At 47.3% G+C, this 17,473-nt stretch overlaps 1 protein-coding gene across 3 annotated transcripts in view; it reads left to right on the plus strand.

Moving 5' to 3' along the window:
* MDGA2 (MAM domain containing glycosylphosphatidylinositol anchor 2) overlaps positions 1-17,473 on the plus strand; it is a 353,148-nt gene that overhangs the window by 200,349 nt on the left and 135,326 nt on the right. For all 3 annotated transcript variants that reach the window (XM_068166809.1, XM_068166808.1, XM_068166811.1), the window contains exon 6: positions 16,201-16,470. In XM_068166809.1, coding sequence (XP_068022910.1) covers positions 16,201-16,470 — 270 coding nt within the window. The remainder of the gene's footprint in view (positions 1-16,200; positions 16,471-17,473) is intronic.

A 17,473-nucleotide genomic window follows, 5' to 3' on the forward strand; every position in this document is an offset into this window, starting at 1 on the left:
GCTACTCCTAAAGGTTCTGTGTCCAGGATCTGTCCAAAATAATTTATAAACCTGATGCCAAAGAGTAAAAATTCTCAGTTTAGAGTATGAAATAATTAGGAATTTCAGAGAAGTGTTTTCCGGAGAGCAATTCTGCAGCAATTGTGATATCACTTGGAAGACTTCAGGTTAGATTAGTTTGAGTTCTGCCTTAATAACCTTTGCCTCAGGGTGCTGAAAACAGGTAGCAAGCAGAAAAAAAAAGAATGAGGAAAAAAAAAAGGCAGTGGAGGCATTAAAATGCTGAGAGTGCCCAAGATGAACTATGCAATTTTTTTTTTTGCACTTGCATATTTCACATTATTTCGGTCCTGGTGGCTTTATTCCAAGGAGTTGCCTTCAGCTCTTTCTGAATTTGTGATGTGACAAGAGGGACTTTAAAAACCCCTGGTACCTACCATGAGTGTACACAACCCACTGCAAAGTAAATTCAGGGTTCAGCTTTAAAGCTGTCACTGGCAGTAGGGGAACTGCAGTCAGCTCCAAAGGTATCAGAGAGTATTAGGGGTTGGGAGGCACCTCTGGACATCATCCAGTCCAACTCCCCCTGCTAAAGCAGGGGCACCCACAGCAGCTTGCCCAGACTCACAGTGTCCAGCTGGGTTTGGAATCTCTCCAGAGATGGAGACTTCACAACCTCTCCTAGCAGCCTGCTGCAGGACTGCAACATCTTTACATTAAAGAAGTTCCACCTCATGTTCAGGTGGAACTTCTTATATTCAAGATTTTGCTCATTACCCCTTGTCCTGGCAAAATAATTTGGAAGCCTCTTAATTTACTCTATTTAATTAATTTTGCAATGGCAAAGAAGATCATAATGTGAAGTTTGTCATTATTGATTGCTCTGATTACACAAATCTGTTGGAGAGGGTTCAGAGGAGGGTCACAGAGATGATCAGAGCGCTGGAGCACCTCTCATACGAGTGCAGGCTGAGAGAGCTGGGGCTGATCAGCCTGGAGAAGAGAAGGCTCCAGGGAGCCCTTAAAGCAGCCTTCCAGTACCTGAAGGGGACCTCAAGGAAAGATGGAGAGGGACTTTTATAAGAGCCTGTGGTGATAGGAGAAGGGGGAATGATTTGAAACTAGAGTGGGGGAAACTTAGATTGGAATATTAGGAAGAAGTTCTTCACTGTGAAGCTGGTGAGACACTGGAACAGATTGTAAAGAGAACTTGTGGACATCTCATGCCTGGAAATATTTAAGACCAGGCTGGATGAGGCTTTGAGTAACCTCCCACTAGGAGGTGTTCCTGCCGATGTCAAGGCGTTTGAAACTAGATGACCTTTAAGGCTTCTCCCAACCAAGCCATTGTATGATTTCATACAAGAACAAGGGAAACCTGTCTGCCATATGGAGGTGCAGCTGGTAGCAGGGAGAAACTTTCCTTCATCCATCCTCATCCACGATAACAGTATGAAAGTTGCTGCCATTTGCTTTTGTGTTGAGGAGACAATTTTGCTGGTGGAGACAGACCAGCCTCCAGCCCTGTTGGACCTCATCTACAACAGATGATTCTGTATATCACAGTAATGATGGAAGCTTGTTAACTTTTCTGAAGCGGGGACAGGTCATCATGATCTAATTTTGGAAATATTCCCACCTCACCAGTGTCTTCAGTTTGGGAGAAGGGTGTTCTCAAGGGTCAGGGCTGGTTTGGCCAGGAGTGCCAGAGGCTCTCCATGAAGCCCTCTGCTTTCCCAAAGGGAAGAGAGAGGGAAAAAAGAGAGAGATGCTGATGGGGTGGGAAGGAAACTCAGCCTTCTGAGTTTCTTGCAGATGAGGGCCACACATAATGCCAGCATGGTGGAGACTGGAAGTGACCTCTAGAGGTCATCTAGTTCACCCCTTCTTCTAAAGCAGGGCCACCCGCAGCAGCTTGTCCAGGATCACAATGGCCAGGCAGAATCTCTCCAGACAAGGAGACTCCACAGCCTCTCTGGGCAGCCTACTCCAGGGCTCCAGCACGCTCACAGAGATGCTCAAGGCCCCTCAGCATCTTTATAGCCTCCACTGGACTCTCGCCAATATATTCCTGTCTCTCTTGAACTGGGGAGTCCAGAACTGGACCCAGCTCTCCAGATGTGGTCTCAAGTAACTTCTGCTTGATTACCCTTTCACATTATTAGAAAACATTGTGACAGAGGGACATGAGGAGTTTTTTTTCCTCTTTCTCTCTCTGGAAGTCTCTCAAGTCTCCCCACCTCCCCTCACCAGCAGCTTCAGGTGACTTGGGGATGAACGCAGACATTTGTTTCGAGGAGAGAATTGCAGATCCAGGTGCTCTGCTGCCACTGTTTATGCTGCAGGGTCTTTCATCCATCTGTATTCCTGTGCACACACTTGAATTGAGAGGCTAAATTGAGGAGCACCAGACATGTCTTCGGGTGAGTAGTTCAGGTTTCTGTTCAGTGCCACCCGCCAGCTTGTCCCTGTGACCTTTTTGCTGTCTGGGCTCACTCTGTCTTGCTTATTATTTGATTGCATGTTGGTAGCATCACTGGAGTAACAATCAATTACTGGGACAAAACCAATACACAGGAAACTTTCTACATGCTTCTGCTTGAATAATTGAGAGGTAATTAAACTGATGCCATCAGGTGAACAGATCTTCATCACTACACTTTGGACAGGATGCAGGTTTGAAGTGTTAGACATAGGAATAATTAGGTTCAAGGACATCTTCATTCAACAGCAGTGTGTTAATTACATCTGCTTGTGGTGAGTCTGAAGCCTTCCACACACCATCATGCATGGGGATGTTCTGCAGGAGTTAGAATGAGTTGGCATCACTTGTCAGAGACATGGATATCTTTGTTCCAAGGCACACCAATGAAAAAACCCAGAATCCCAACAAGGTGGTGGTTGGAAGGGGCCTCTGGAGATCATCCAGTCCAGTGCCCTGCTAAAGCAGGGGCACCCACAACAGCTTGCCCAGGATCACAATGTACAGCTGGGTTTGGAATGTCTCCAAAGATGGAGACACCACAACCTCTATGGGCAGCCTTCTCCAGGGCTCCAGCACCCTCACACCAAAAAAGGTTTCTCCTCATCTTCAGGTAGAACCTCATGGGTTCAAGATTTTGCCTGTTGCCCTTTGTCTTGACACTGGGCACCACTGACAAGAGTCTGGCCCCATCTTCTTGTATCCCCTAGGTTGCAGGATCAAAGGATTTTAGGGTCTGGAAGGGACCTCTGGAGATCTGGCAGGGGGGTCCAACCCCCCTGCCAGAGGAGGACCATAGCATCTAGCACAGGATGCACAGAAACACATCCAGACAGGTCTTGAAAATCTCCAGAGGAGACTCCACAGCCTCGGTGGGGAATCTGTTCCAGTGCTCTGCAACAGGCATCTTTGGAGCCTCTGCTGGACTCTCTCCAGCAGCTCCTTGTGAAAAACCCAAAGTGAATGTTGTAATGAGAAGCTGAGATGATCTCGGGAGCATGTGACCATCCATATGCCAAAGTCTAAGGTGACAATTAGCAGTACTACTGTAGAGCAGCAGGTAGAGACACTTGTTGAGCACAGGCTCACTTTGTATCTAAAGAGGACTATTACTCTGCAAATTTATGATCTAAATAGATGAGAAGTTTGCAGGGAAGCAGAAGCCTTGTGAAGTGACTCACCTGCTGGCAGATTGCTACTGAGTGGCAGGAACAGAAATAGAAGTCAAAAATGTGAGGAAGGAACAGCAAAGGGACTCATTTTTGCGGTTCTCATTTGTTTTTAGCAGGCTGTGTCCCTCTAAAATCAGTATGTAGATGTTAATTTGGGTGAGTTAATGCAAGCAGGGGTTGTAAAGCCAAGTGCAGCTGCTCTGCAACAAAGTCAAGGAGCTATTCTGACAAAGAGGAGGAGTCCTGCTTAAGTCACAGCATCCCAGCGTGGTGCGGATTTGAAGGAACCTCTGGAGATCATTCACTCTAGCCAACTCTCTGGCTAAAGCAGGGTCACCCACAGCAATTTGCTCAGGATCACAATGGCCAACTGTCTTTGGAAACTCTCCAGGGCAGACTCCACAACCTCCAGGCCTCCAGTACCTTCACGTCAAAGAATTTTCTCCTCGTCTTCAGATGCAATCTCCTGGATTCCAGTTTGTGCCCACTGTCCCTTGTCCTGCCTCTGGTCATCACTGACAAGAGACTGGGCTCATCCTCTTGTCCCCCACAGGTCCTTCAGCTTTTGCAGAGCACTGAGAAGATTCCCTTCAGGCTGCTCTTCTCCAGGCTCAACAGCCCCAGGTCCCTCAGCCTTTCCTCCTCACAGAGATTCTGCAGGCCCCTCAGCATCTTTGTAGCCTGCCTTGGACTCTCCCCAGTAGTTCCTTGTCTGTCTTGAACTGCAGAGCCCAGAACTGGACCCAGGAGTCCAGCTGTGTCCTCAGTAGGGCAGAGTAGAAGGGAGTGAACCTCCCTTGACCAGCTGGCCACATTCTTCTCCATGTGCCCCGGGAGACCACTGGCCATCCTGGCAACAATAGCACATCGCTGTCTCAGTATGTCCATGCTGTACCCCAAATTAAATCTTCTGAGACACCAAATTGAGAGTGGGGGTGAATATAGGGGTCTTAATAGGCTGTAAAAAAACCACATCCTGTCCCTAGAGAGGAGCAACCCACCCATCTATCACAGCATTTTGGGGCCAACTGGCCAGAAATCAGCTTTGCATAAAGGGAGCTGAGTTGCCCTGCAGACAAGCTGAAGATGAGCCAGAAGTGTGCTCATGCCAAAAAGGCCAACAGCAAGCAGGGCTGCAGCCAGCAGATCTAGGGAAGTGATCCTTCCCCTCTGTTCTGCTCTTGTGGACACCGTCAGACTCCTCTGTCCAGTTTGGGGCTTCCTAGAGCAAAGAAGACATGGATAGATTGGAGCAAAACCAATGGAGACCACAATGATGGTCTGGAACTAGAGCAGGTGACACATGAGACGAAGTTGAAGGAGCTAGGTTTGCTTACTCTGGGGAAGACACTCAGGCCTGAGCAACCATACCTAATCAGAAGTGCTTCAAGCAGGGCTCTGACCAGAGGCCTCCAGAGATCCATTCTGATGGAGATCACTCTACAATGCTGTGATGAAAAGCAAGGACATTCAAATGCAAGAGTGCAGTGGAAGCTCATGTTTGAATACAGTATCATCTCCTCTCCCTAGCGTGTAAGAACTGAGGAAGGTCCTGAGGACCTATCACCCTGCATTAGCCTTGTCCCTACATTGATTGGGAGGTGCTCCTTTGGATGGTGCTTAGCAGGAACAAAGCAGCCTCCTTTAGAAATACAGGGATTGTGCTGTTCCAAGCACGCTTCTACTCTGTGTCAACTCTGAATTATTGACAGATGATATTAAAATCTGTCACCAGTTTGCATGTGAGTCACCATTTCATCTTCAAAGCTGGGAAAAGTCACTTGAGCTACAGATATCTCTGGATCATGCTTCTGAATGCCCGGCTCTAATAATAACCTGAATGGATGCTTTTAAGAGTCTTCACTCTTTCAAAGTGCCAGAGAAAGGAATATTTACCCAGAAACCCAGAGAAAATCTGAGCTGCTTCTAAATTTCTTCTAATATGGTAGAGTAAGAGGAACTAAAACTTCTATCTTGACCTGTAGAGCATTTTTTTTTTGTGGCACAGATTAGTTTGAAAATGTGTATTAGTCTATATATTAGTGGCTTGGTCAGGTTACTTAGCTCAGGTGACCATCCATACATGATACTGAGATCAATAGGAGATCAACAGGTGATCAACAGGACCACTGTGACATAGAGATGATGAGAATCACAGGTAAAAAAATGAAGGTGCAGGGTTTTTTGACTGACTTTGGGGTGGTTGTACTGGTTTGAGCTAGAGGAGAACTGATTCTGATCAGGGCTGTGAGTTCCCAGCTCAGTCTCTCTTTAGTGAGGCACTTTCTGAAAATCAGGGCAAGTTTGTACAGCCAAAGGCTGCTTCTATCAGGGAGAAGCTGGTGGGGAGAATTCCTGCAAAGGGCTGAGCTGCAGAAGGTCTCTGCCTGAGACTTGCTCCTCTGCACTATGAGGGCACAGCCACAGATTGTGCCCCACCTTGGGGAGCAGGAAAGCAGAGATGGCACCTGTGGGGAGGATTGGCCAGGACAAGTGACCCTCAACTGCCCAGCAAGGGTTTGTCTCCCTTGGATAGCATCTTCAGGAGCAAGCTGAGGAATCAGCAGGGTCAAGCCCCTTCTCTGGCAGGTGTCCCAGGAGGACTCTCTCTTCTGCCTTCCATCCTGATCCCTATGTTCCTGAATCTAGTTCCTGAATCCAGCTCCTAATCTGGCTCCCATCTCCTCCTGAGTCCAGTCTGGGTCTTGCCCAGTGCCTATCCCCAGCATCAGTGGTGCCAATGCTGCTGTCATTGCCATGAGGGGTTGGTTTGGCTCTTGGTTTGTGTCTCATTGCCTCTATTCCATGGAATTGTTCTTCTTTCCTCTCAGATGGTTGAGTTTCTTTCCTACCTAATCAGTGCCTCTCACTTCTTCCCTGTCTTTTCCCTGTCTTTTCTGCTGGAAGGCAGAGGGCTTCATGGAGATCCTCTGGCACTCTACTGGTGTCCAGCTCAGCCCTGACCCTTAACAGTGGTTGAAATTTTCTGAAATTAATATAAACCTACATCTACAACCCTGCATCTAAATATAGTGATGGAAGGTCGGGTTGCATGATTGGGTTAAGCTGATCTAACACCTCTCTGCTGTTAAAGGTGGGATCCTGCCTTCCTTTCAAACCCCTCCTGATAAAACGTCCACAGAATGAATAGTTCCTACAGTGTGGGAGCTGTGAGCTATTGTAGTCATCTCCAGAGCGTAACCAGTGAGGAAGTGCTCTGAATAGCAAACGTCTCCTCCTCCCTTCCTCTCTGTTGGAGCTCTCAATGCCACATCTGTGCGTGAACGGCAGCACGAGCAAAGCGCGAGTCATCAAAGTGCTGCTGCTGGATGAAAAGCAGCCAGGCAAAGCAGGAATAAAGAGATGAGTCACCAAAGCTGCATGCAGCCCTCATTGGTTGAAAAATAGAGGAATTCAGGAAAAAAAGTGTTGGGGGGGGGGGGGGGGGGAAAATCAAGCTGTTGAGTTGGTGCTCCAAGCCAGCCTCGTGGAATCGTGGAATCTTGGGATCATAGAATGGTTTGGGTTGGAAGGGACCTTCAACATCATCTAGTTCCAACCCCACTGGCACAGGCTGGGACTCCTTCCACTAGACCAGTTTGCTCAAGGCCCCATCCACCCTGTCCTTGAACACCTCTCAGGAGGGGACATTCGCAACCTCCCCTGGTCAACCTGTTTTGGTGTGTTACCACTATCACTGTAAAGAATTTGTTCCTAATCTCCAGTCTCGACCTCTGCTCTTTCAGCTTCAACCTTTCCCTCCCATCCTAGCACTACAAGCCACACAAATGTGAACAAATAAAGACCAAGGCCAGCTGAAAATGGACCTTGTCAAATATAATAATGGAATCATAGAATGAACTGCATTGGAAGGAACCTTTAGAGGTCATGTAGTCCAACCTCCCTGCAGTAAGCAAGGGCATCCCTGATTAGATGAGCTTGCTCAGAGCCTCATCAAGCCTGACATTGAATGTCTCCAGGGATGGGGCTTCCACTACCTTCCCAGACAACCTGTTCCAGTGTTCCACCACCCTCATATATTGCGAAGAACTTTTTCCTAATGTCCAGCCTAAATCTCCTGTGCTCTACTTTCAGATCTGATTGCTTTATTTCTTTCTCATAACTCCCCTCTCTGCTTCCCCTGCTACCTCATCATTTCCCATTCTTGACAAAATGGTCTTATACTTTACTGAATTTTAAGCCACTTTATTTTGTTGGCAAGCTCAGGGGAAACTAAAAAACTAGGAGATTTTTTTTAATCCCTGACATGGTAGGGGATTCAAATGGAACAGTGACTGCTGGTACATCATGAAATCACAGAATGGTTTGGGCTGGAAGGGACCTCTCAAGGTCATCTAGCCCAACCCCCCTGCAGTCAGCAGGGACATCTGCAACTAGAGCAGGTTGCTCAGAGCCCCAGACAACCTGACCTGGGACGATTCCAGGAACAAGGCATCTCCCATGTCTTTGGGAAACACAGGCCAGCATCAAAAAATTTCTTCCCTCTTTCCAGTGCAAATCTCCCTCTTTTATTTTGAACTGAATGAGCCTTGAGCAACCTGGTCTAATGAAAGATATCTCTGCCCATGGCACGGGGGTTGGAAGCAGATGATCTTTGAAGTCCCTTCCAACCCACACCATTCTAGTATTCTATGAAATAAGTAGAGAAATGATGCTCCCAGCCCAGCAGGCACCTCAAATATGCTCTTGCTTTTTGCTCTGACTCGAAAGGGATTATTCATAATGTGTAGTTAGGAGGACACACACTGTATTCCTGCAAGAAATTGTGGCTGGGAGTGAAATGGATGGCTAGAAACTCACACACATGTATATATGAAACTATAATTCAATTACTTTCAATTCCTTCAGCTCCCCATATGAAATAATTCACAAAACCAGAGGAATTAAGATACTTTGATTTTTATTCATCATAGACAGGCGAGTTGTCAAGGACATGACTTTCTGCCTCTACTTTGATACTGCTATTAAAGTATTAGTTTTCTTCTGCATTTCCACTAATCCCTAAAGCCAGTTGTGACATTTTCTCCATTCCATAGACTCAGCCTAAATACAAACATTGGTCTCAGTGTAAGAATTATACACATTGGCATCCATTTTTTTTCTGTAGGCTACATCTGTGGTAGATACCTTCTTCCTCCCAGTGAAGTATCTTGGTTAGACTTGATGATCTTAAAGTTGGGAATTTTTTTTCCAATTAAAATGATTCTATGATTCTGTAATTGTTGTTGGTACCCACAGAATCCTCAAATCCCAACATGTCAGGGTTGAGATGAACTTCTGGAGATTATCTTGTCCAACCCCCCTGCTAAAGCAGGGGCACCCACAGCAGCTTGCCCATGATCCCAGTGTCCAGGTGGCTTTGGAGCTTCCTCGGAGAAGGAGACTCCACAACCTCTCTGGACAACCTGCTCCAGGGCTCCAGCACCCTCACACCAAACAAGTTTCTCTTCCTCATCATGTAGAACCTCCTGGGATCCACTTTGTGCCTTTTGGCCTATATCCTGGTGCTGGGCACCACTGAGGAGAGTCACAACAATCTGGACAAGGAAGAAGAGGGTTGGCCCTGGGGATCCCTCAGCTTGCTCCTGAAGATGCCATCCATGGAATGCAATCCTATGTTGGGCAGTTGAGGGTCACTTATCCTGAACGCTCCTCCCTGCAGGTGTCACCTCTGTCCTCCTGCCTGCCCCCCCATCCCCACAGATGGGACGAAAACTGTGGCAGTGCCATTGGTGTGCAAAGGAGCAAATGTCAGGCAGAGCCTTTCTGCATCCCAGCTCTTGTCAGGAGCTCTCCCCATTAGCTTCTTCCTCCTAGAAGCAGCCTCACTGAGCAGAGACTGAGGTGGGAAGTCACAGCACTCACCAGGACCAGTTTTGGGCTAGGTCAGGCTGGGAGAGCAGTACTCTCATTTGAATAAGGGTTAGATCTTTTGGAAAGAGGTAGATCTTTTGGAGAAGACTTTATCTCTACCTTATTCTGACTGTTCTTCTGTGATTTCCAGCTGTCTTATTATGGTTTAGGCTGGGTGCTGGCCTGGATGCCACTGCACAGGCCACACCTGGGAGGTCCCAAAAGGGTCCAGCCCACTGGGTGGTCACAGGAGACCAGGTATTTCACCCATAATTCCCTAATCCTCTATAAAACATTGACACGGGGTCCCTCCTTCCTCTTTTGTCCCCTTGCTGCTGCCTAGGTAAATTGGCATGAGTTGCCTCCCTTGGGCCTGCCCAAGCCCAAGGCTGGGCTGGAGGGGGGAAAAAGAGCCCTGGTGGAGGGGGTTGGGTGCACCCCCAGATGGGGATGGGACGTTCTTGGGTATGTTCTGGGATCTCTCTCTTTTGTCACAGTGCTTGTGGTTCTCTGTAAAACTCTCACAGTTGATTTTTTGGGGGTTTTATTCCATTTAAACTTTCCACCACTTTTGCAATCCGTTTGTCTGAGTCATTATTTTTGCCCGTGGTGGGAGAATTGCTCTCCCAAACCACGGCATATCTCAACAAATCTCAAAGCTAGAGCTGCTGGGACTGCGTGCTGAGTCTCCTTGCTGGGCTTCAATCCTGCTAGATGCTTTAGAGATACAAGGGGTGCATAAACACAGGCATGGTCCTTTTGGATGAGATCTCTTGGCTGTCCTTAACAAGCCCCAGCAGGAGACATCTCAGAAGACTGCTGTAGACAGATATGTGATAGCCTGCCCTCCCGTTGCAGAGCAAGACGCATTTTATGCCCTGAAGCGTGAGTTTTAATAATCCTTCGACAATATTTTGATATAATCATCAACTATTCTAATTGCTTTGGATCATCTTGTCATCTTTATAAATGCCTACTCCATTTTTTAATCATGCTGGGCCAAAAAAAAAAAAAACACCACACCAAACCAGTCTGGTGATGAATTGCACAGCTTGAATTTACACCCCATGTGGTGTTCAGTCGCAGAAGTTTTGAAAGGAAAATAAACAAGAGAAATCCCTTTTTGTTTGTGAGAAGATCAAGCCAAACTTTCATGTTTCTGAAAGTGCAACCATCTAAGAGCGCTTATAAAAACTGAGAAAATTGGCCTCAAGCACCACCAGGGGAGCTTTAGGTTGAACATGAGGAACAATTCCTTCCCTAAAAGGCTTCTCAAAGCCTGGAAGAAGCTTCCCAGGGCAGTGCTGGAGCCCCTGTTCCTGGAGAGGTTTCAAAGCCATGTAGAAACCCATGCTCTTTAATATCTTTATTGATGGTCTGGATGAGGGCATTGAGTCCATCATCAGTAAATTTGCAGACAACACCAAGCTGGGGTCAGGTGTTGATCTGCTGGAGGGTAGAGAGGCTTTGCAGAGGGACCTTGACAGGCTGCACAGATGGGCAGAGTCTAACAGCATGAGATTGAACACATCCAAGTGCCGGGTTCTGCACATTGGCCACAGCAACCCCATGCAGTGCTACAGGCTGGGGTCAGAGTGGCTGGAGAGCAGCCAGGCAGAAAGGGACCTGGGGGTGCTGGTCGATGGTAGGCTGAACATGAGCCTGCAGTGTGCCCAGGCGGCCACGAAGGCCAATGGCATCCCGGCTTGTATCAGGAACAGTGTGGCCAGAAGGAGCAGGGAGGTCATTTTGCCCCTGTACACTGCACTGGTTAGGCCACACCTCGAGTCCTGTGTCCAGTTCTGGGCCCCTCAGTTTAGGAAAGATGTTGACTTGCTAGAATGTGTCCAGAGAAGGGCAACAAAGTTGGAGAGGGGTTTGGAGCACAGCCTTATGAGGAGAGGCTGAGGGAGCTGGGGTTGCTTATCCTGGAGAAGAGGAGGCTCAGAGGAGACCTTATTGCTCTCTACAACTACCTGAAGGGAGGTTGTAGCCAGGTGGGGGTTGGTCTCTTCTCCCAGGCAGCCAGCACCAGAACAAGAGCACACAGTCTCAAGCTGTGCCAGGGGAGGTTCAGACTAGATGTTAGCAAGAAGTTCTTCATAGAGACAGTGATTGGCCATTAGAATGGGCTGCCCAGGGAAATGGTGGAGTCACCATCACTGGAGGTGTTTAGGAGGCAATTTGATAGGGTGCTTGGTTGCATGGTTTTGTTGATTTGGTGGAGTTGGATGATAGGTTGGATACAATGATCTTGAAGGTCTCTTCCAACCTGGTTATTCTTTTCTATTCTATTCTACTCTATTCTATTCTATTCTATTCTATTCTATTCTATTCTATTCTATTCTGTTTTTTTGCTAGATGTGGTACTGAGGGACATGATTTAGTCGTGACCTGGCAGTTCTAGATAAACTTGATGATCTTGAAGGTCTCTTCTAATCTAAACTGTTCTATGATTCTGTAATTAACCCAAGTAAATTATTACATGCCTTCCATCAGGTGACTATGTTTTAGCTCCATTGGTTTCCACATCTAGGTCAATGTTGACATAGAGAAGACAATGCAGGTTCATGTTTGCCACATGAGCAGATCAGCGTTGACTATGACCGTTCTGCATCCCTGGCTGGAAGGAGAAGAGGTCAATGTTGACTGCATTGAGATGCTGAGAGGCCTGGAGCATCTCTGTGAGGAGGAAAGACTGAGAGACCTGGGGCTGTTGAGCCTGGAGAAGAGCAGCCTGAGAGGGGATCTGATCAATGCTCAGCAAGAGCTAAAGGACCTGTCAGGGGAAGAGGATGGGGCCAGACTCCTTTCAGTGGTGACCAGAGGCAGAACAAGGGGTAACAAACACAAACTGGAACCCAGGAGATTCCACCTGAAGATGAGGAGAAACTTGTTTGGCGTAAGGGTGCCAGAGCCCTGGAGCAGGCTGCTCAGAGAAGTTATGGAGTCTCCTCCCCTGGAGAGATTCCAAAGCCACCTGGACATTTATACCCTGGACAACCTCTCCAGAGGCTCCTTCAAACACCCACTGTGCTGAGATTCTGTGATAAAGCTGAAAATAAGAGGTTCCATCTTATTGATACATTGTGATACAGTGCAGATTACATGTAGGGACTGAAGCAGAGTTACCCACTGAGTATTGTAGTAACTCATTGTTGTGGATTCATATTCTCTTTATAATAGATTTTTGACCCTTTATGTGCATTTTAAATTAGATATTAGGAAAAAAATTCTTCAATGAAAGAGTGGTCAGGCGCTGAAACAGGCTGCCCAGGGAGGCAGTAGCATCACCATCCCTGAAGGTGTTCAAGAAATGTGTAGGCATGGCACTTTGTGACATGGTTTAATGGCCATGGAGGTCTTGGGCTGGTGGTTGGACTCGATGATCTTAGAGGTATTTTCCAGCTTTAATGGTTTTATGGTTTTGCTGAGGGCAGATCTCATTGCCCACTACAACTACCTCAAAGAAGGTTGGAGTGAGGTGGGAGTCGATCTCTTCTCACCTGCAACAAGTGACAGTACAAGAAGAAACGGCCTCAAGATGTGCTAAGGGAAGTTCAGTTTGGATATTAGGAACAATTTCTTTGCTGAGTGATCAGGCATTGGAAGAGCCTCCTTATGGAGATGGTGGAGTTTGCTTCCTCCCTGAAGGTGTTTAAATGACGGATGGATGTGGTGCTGAGGGATGTGGTTTGTTGGTAGTGGCTTGGCAGTAACAGCGACATTTTGAGCTGTAGGTGAGTGGATGGACTTGATCTCAAAGGTGTCTTCCAACCTGCTTAGTCCTATGATTCTGTGTTTCTAGGATGTCTTCTGAATTCCTGAATATTCCTATTCTTTGTTTCAGCTCAGGCATTTCAGGGTTGTAGTTGAGAGCATTGGTGAATATTTGTGCTTTTTTGGTAGGATGGGTTGTAGTGAAGTGAGATGTGTGGTGTAAGCAAAGAGAAACTGCTGTATGCCAGCCATAATTTTCATGTACTCACTGTTGTGAGCCTTGTGATGTCTCACAGCCTTTTATCACATCAGCTGCTCTCCCTGTCTCTCTACCTGATGGATGGCAAAGGGCCTGCTTTCATCTGGAGGATGATGAGGCCATTATGGTAAACAGCACCACCAGCTTGGGTTGGTGTTGTCAGAGCTTTCATCTTTTTTCTTCCAAGTTTTGAAGCATTATTTGTGGCTCTCCTGTTTGCTGTCTCCTGGCTTGATGTCTGGTGGGAATAGGGAGCAGCTCTTTGTCAAGGCAGTTCACAGAATCACAGACTTGTGGGGGTTGGAAGGGACCTCTGAAGATCTTCCTCTCCAATCTCTTTGCTAAAGTAGGGTCACTGTGTCCAGGAGAGTTTCAAATCTCTCCAGAGAAGGAGAGTCCACATACTCTCTGGGAAGTCTGTTCCAGCATGCTCACAACAGTTAAGATTCTCCTCGCTTTTAGATGGAACCTCCTGTATTCCAGTTTGTGTTCACTGATTCTCATTATGCCACTGACACCACTGAAAATAGTCTGGCCCCATCCTCTTGCCCTTCACCCTCCCCTTTCGCTCTTGCTGAGCGTTGAGAAGATTCCCTCAGGCTCCTCCTCTCCAGGCTCAACTGCCCCAGGTCTCTCAGCCTTTTCTCCTCACAGGATGTTCCAGGCCCCTCAGCATCTTTGCAGTCTCCACTGGACCCTCTCCAGTGTTCTCTGTCTCTCTTGAACCAGAGAGCCCAGAACTGCACCCAATACTCCAGATATGGCCTCACTAGGACAGAGTAGAGGGGGAGGAGAACCTCTCTCACCTTGCTGGCCACATGCTGCTGCTTCTACCCCTGGAGACCGTTGGCCTTCCTGGTCATGAAGGCACATTACTGACTGGTTCATGGTGAACTTGTCCACCAGAAAAAATCATGAAACTCAGGAAGGAGGGACAAAAGAGGGTCCAGCTGAATGATTTTTACTTGGTGTTGATGAACCCCAAAGATCTGGAGCTCATTTGTAGCTGTACATCAGGCACCTGGATTCCTTTTTCTGCCACCTTCACCAAAGCAAAATCTACTTAAGCATGAAAGATGGTATACATCCCAGTTCATAATCCCAAATCAGGGTCCACCATCTGATGAATGCATCAGCTGATGAAAGAATATGAGGTTGGAGAACATGATTCTGACATACATAGTGTTGACTTGTTTTCTGCCTGTGTTTTTAACTACACCAAACTTCTTCACCTTTAAGTTGCTCAGATGAATCCAGGAATTTATGTTGGGAAGTATCTACAGGATCTTAAACCAGGAGGAGCTGCAAGAGGCAGCTTTACTTGTAAACCTCAGCTCTCCTGCTCTCCAATATTTTCCTGTCTGAAGGTTCCCTGTTCTCTCTGTGGTAGGACATGTATAAGCATCTGGATGGAATCTTGTTTCTCTGTGCTCAAGCAGATAGCAGATTTGTCCCAAAGGAGATGATTCTTCCTGATTCAACAGACCCAACTCACAATCTACAAATTAGACTGGAATTTAAGAGGAAATTCTTTACAGTGAAGGTGGTGAGACACTGGAACAGGTTGCCCAGGGAGGTTGTGGGTGCCCTCTCCCTTGAGGTATTCAAGACCAGATAGCGTGAGGCCTTGAGCAACCTGGTGTAGTTGAAGATGTCCCTGTCCATGGCAGGGGGGGTTGGAACTGGATGATCTTGAAGTCCCCTTGCACCCAAAACATTCTAGGAAATTCATTTCAGCTGGCAGCCAAGTCCCAAAGAGTTCACAGAAGCAGCGAGTGGATTAAGAGGGCTGCTTTTTCTGAGTAGGGTCTGACATGATGAATTATTGATACTTCCCATGCCAAATCAGAATCGTGGAATCATAGAATGTCTGCAGTTGGAAGGGACCTTAAAGATCATCTACTTCAACTCCCCCTGCCCCATGCAGGACACTTCCCACTAGAACAGGTTGCTCAAAGCCTCATCCAACCTGGTCTTAAACACTTTCCAGGAATGATGCATCCACAGCTTCTCTGGGTGACCAATTCCAGGGTCTCACCAGTAACTCCTTTCTTCCAGGGCTTCAGCTCCAGTGTGCTCACACCTATCTCATACATGAGACATTACTTCACAAGCACAGTTCCAGTGTTGTCCATCTGCAGCTTGCCAGATGATGATGATGGCTGAGCAGGGGCAGAAATAAGGAATCAGGGGGAGCATCAGGATGGCAAACACCATTCTCAAAGGGCACACAGTCATTTGAAGAGCCCTGAGGCCGATGTGACTTGCTATGGCCTGAAATAGTGCAGGGGGATGTTGGAGTGAGGTGGGAGTTGGTTTCTTCTCTCTATTATCAGGGGTTAGAGTGAAAGGAAATGGCCTAAAATTGTGCCAGGGGAGGTTTAGGTTGGGTATTAGAAAAAAAGTACTTCTTTCCTAAAAGAATGTTCAGGCTTTGGAGCAGGCTGCCAAGGGAGATGGTAGAGTCACCATCCCTGGAGGTGTTCAAGAAATGTGTGGACATGGCACCTGGGGGCATGGAACCGTGGCCATGGTGGTGTTGGGTTGATGGTTGGACTCCATGATCTTAGGGTTTTTTTCCAACAAAAACCAATTCTATGATTCTGTGATCTCAGGCGGCTTGAGTGTGCTTGTCAAGCCTGAGGAGCAGACATAGCTTCACTAAAACTTCCTCTTCCTCTGCTATTTTGCAGCATCTCCTTCAATTAAGCTTCTTGTGGATGACCCAATAGTGGTGAACCCTGGAGAAGCTATCACTTTAGTCTGTGTGACCACAGGAGGGGAACCAGCCCCCAGCCTGACGTGGGTGAGGTCTGCTGGTGTCCTGCCTGAGAAGACAGTGCTGAATGGAGGCACTTTAACAATTCCAGCCATCACGTCAGAAGATGCAGGGACCTACAGCTGCATCGCCAACAACAATGTTGGAAATCCTGCAAAAAAGTCCACCAACATCATTGTGAGAGGTAAGCTCAGCTGGAAAACTCTTGATCTTTATCTTGGAAGGTGAACTGAATCCTGAACTGATAGCAATGTTCCAGTGGTGGTGTCCTAAGAGTTTAGATGGGCATTTCTAATAACAGGTCCTTCACCCCATGAAGGACCTTGAGATGCTGGAGCAGGTCCAGAGAAGGGTAACGAAGATGTCAAAGGGTCTGGAGAACAGGTCTGGCAAGGAGCTGCTAAGGGAACTGGGGTTGTTTAGCCTGGAGAAAAGGAAGCTGAGAGGAGGCCTGCCTCTCTCCAGCTCCTGGCAAGGAGGTTGAAGCAAGGTGGGGTTTCTCTCTTCTTGTAGGTATCAGGTGATAGTATGAGAGGAAACTGCCTCAAGCTGTGCTCTGGGACACTTTGGGTTGGACATTAGGAAAAATGTTTTCACCAAAAGAGTTGTCAAGGCTTGGATCAGGCTGCATAGGATAGTGGTGGAGTCCTTATCCCTGGATGGACTGAAAAGCTGTGGAGATGTGTAGCTGAGGGACATGGACTAGTGGTGACCTGGTAGTCCTGGGTTAACAACTGCACTTGATGATCTAAAGGTCTTTTCCAACCAAAACAATTCTACAACACCACTGCAGCAACCCCTGCTTGTCGCAAGCAGGCAACCACAGGCAGAATGTTCTGTAACCTCCATCTCTGCAAGTTTTGAAGCCCTCCTTGTGCTCAAACCCTTTAGATGAAACACAGCTGACACAGTGCCGCACCTCTCCCATCCAAAGAGGACAAAAATTGTCACCAAAGGAGACCATGTCCTCTGGCCCTCACTTGTACCAATCACCTGCACATTCTTTCTTGGCGTCTGAGGTTCCTGGAGATGCCATTAGCTACTGGAACTGTTTATTCCTGCTCATTAGCAGGGTGCTGTCCATGGTGTGAATATGCTTCATCAGGCGACTGCTCCCTGGGTAGGACCTTTAGATTAGGAACTATGCTTTAATGACACTAAATAGCAGGATAAGAGCTGGGTGTGCT

Source organism: Melanerpes formicivorus, unplaced genomic scaffold (genome assembly GCF_026170545.1).
Source record: "Melanerpes formicivorus ecotype bairdi unplaced genomic scaffold, bMelFor1.0.p_v2 SCAF_107, whole genome shotgun sequence".
NCBI classification, from domain to species: domain Eukaryota; kingdom Metazoa; phylum Chordata; class Aves; order Piciformes; family Picidae; genus Melanerpes; species Melanerpes formicivorus.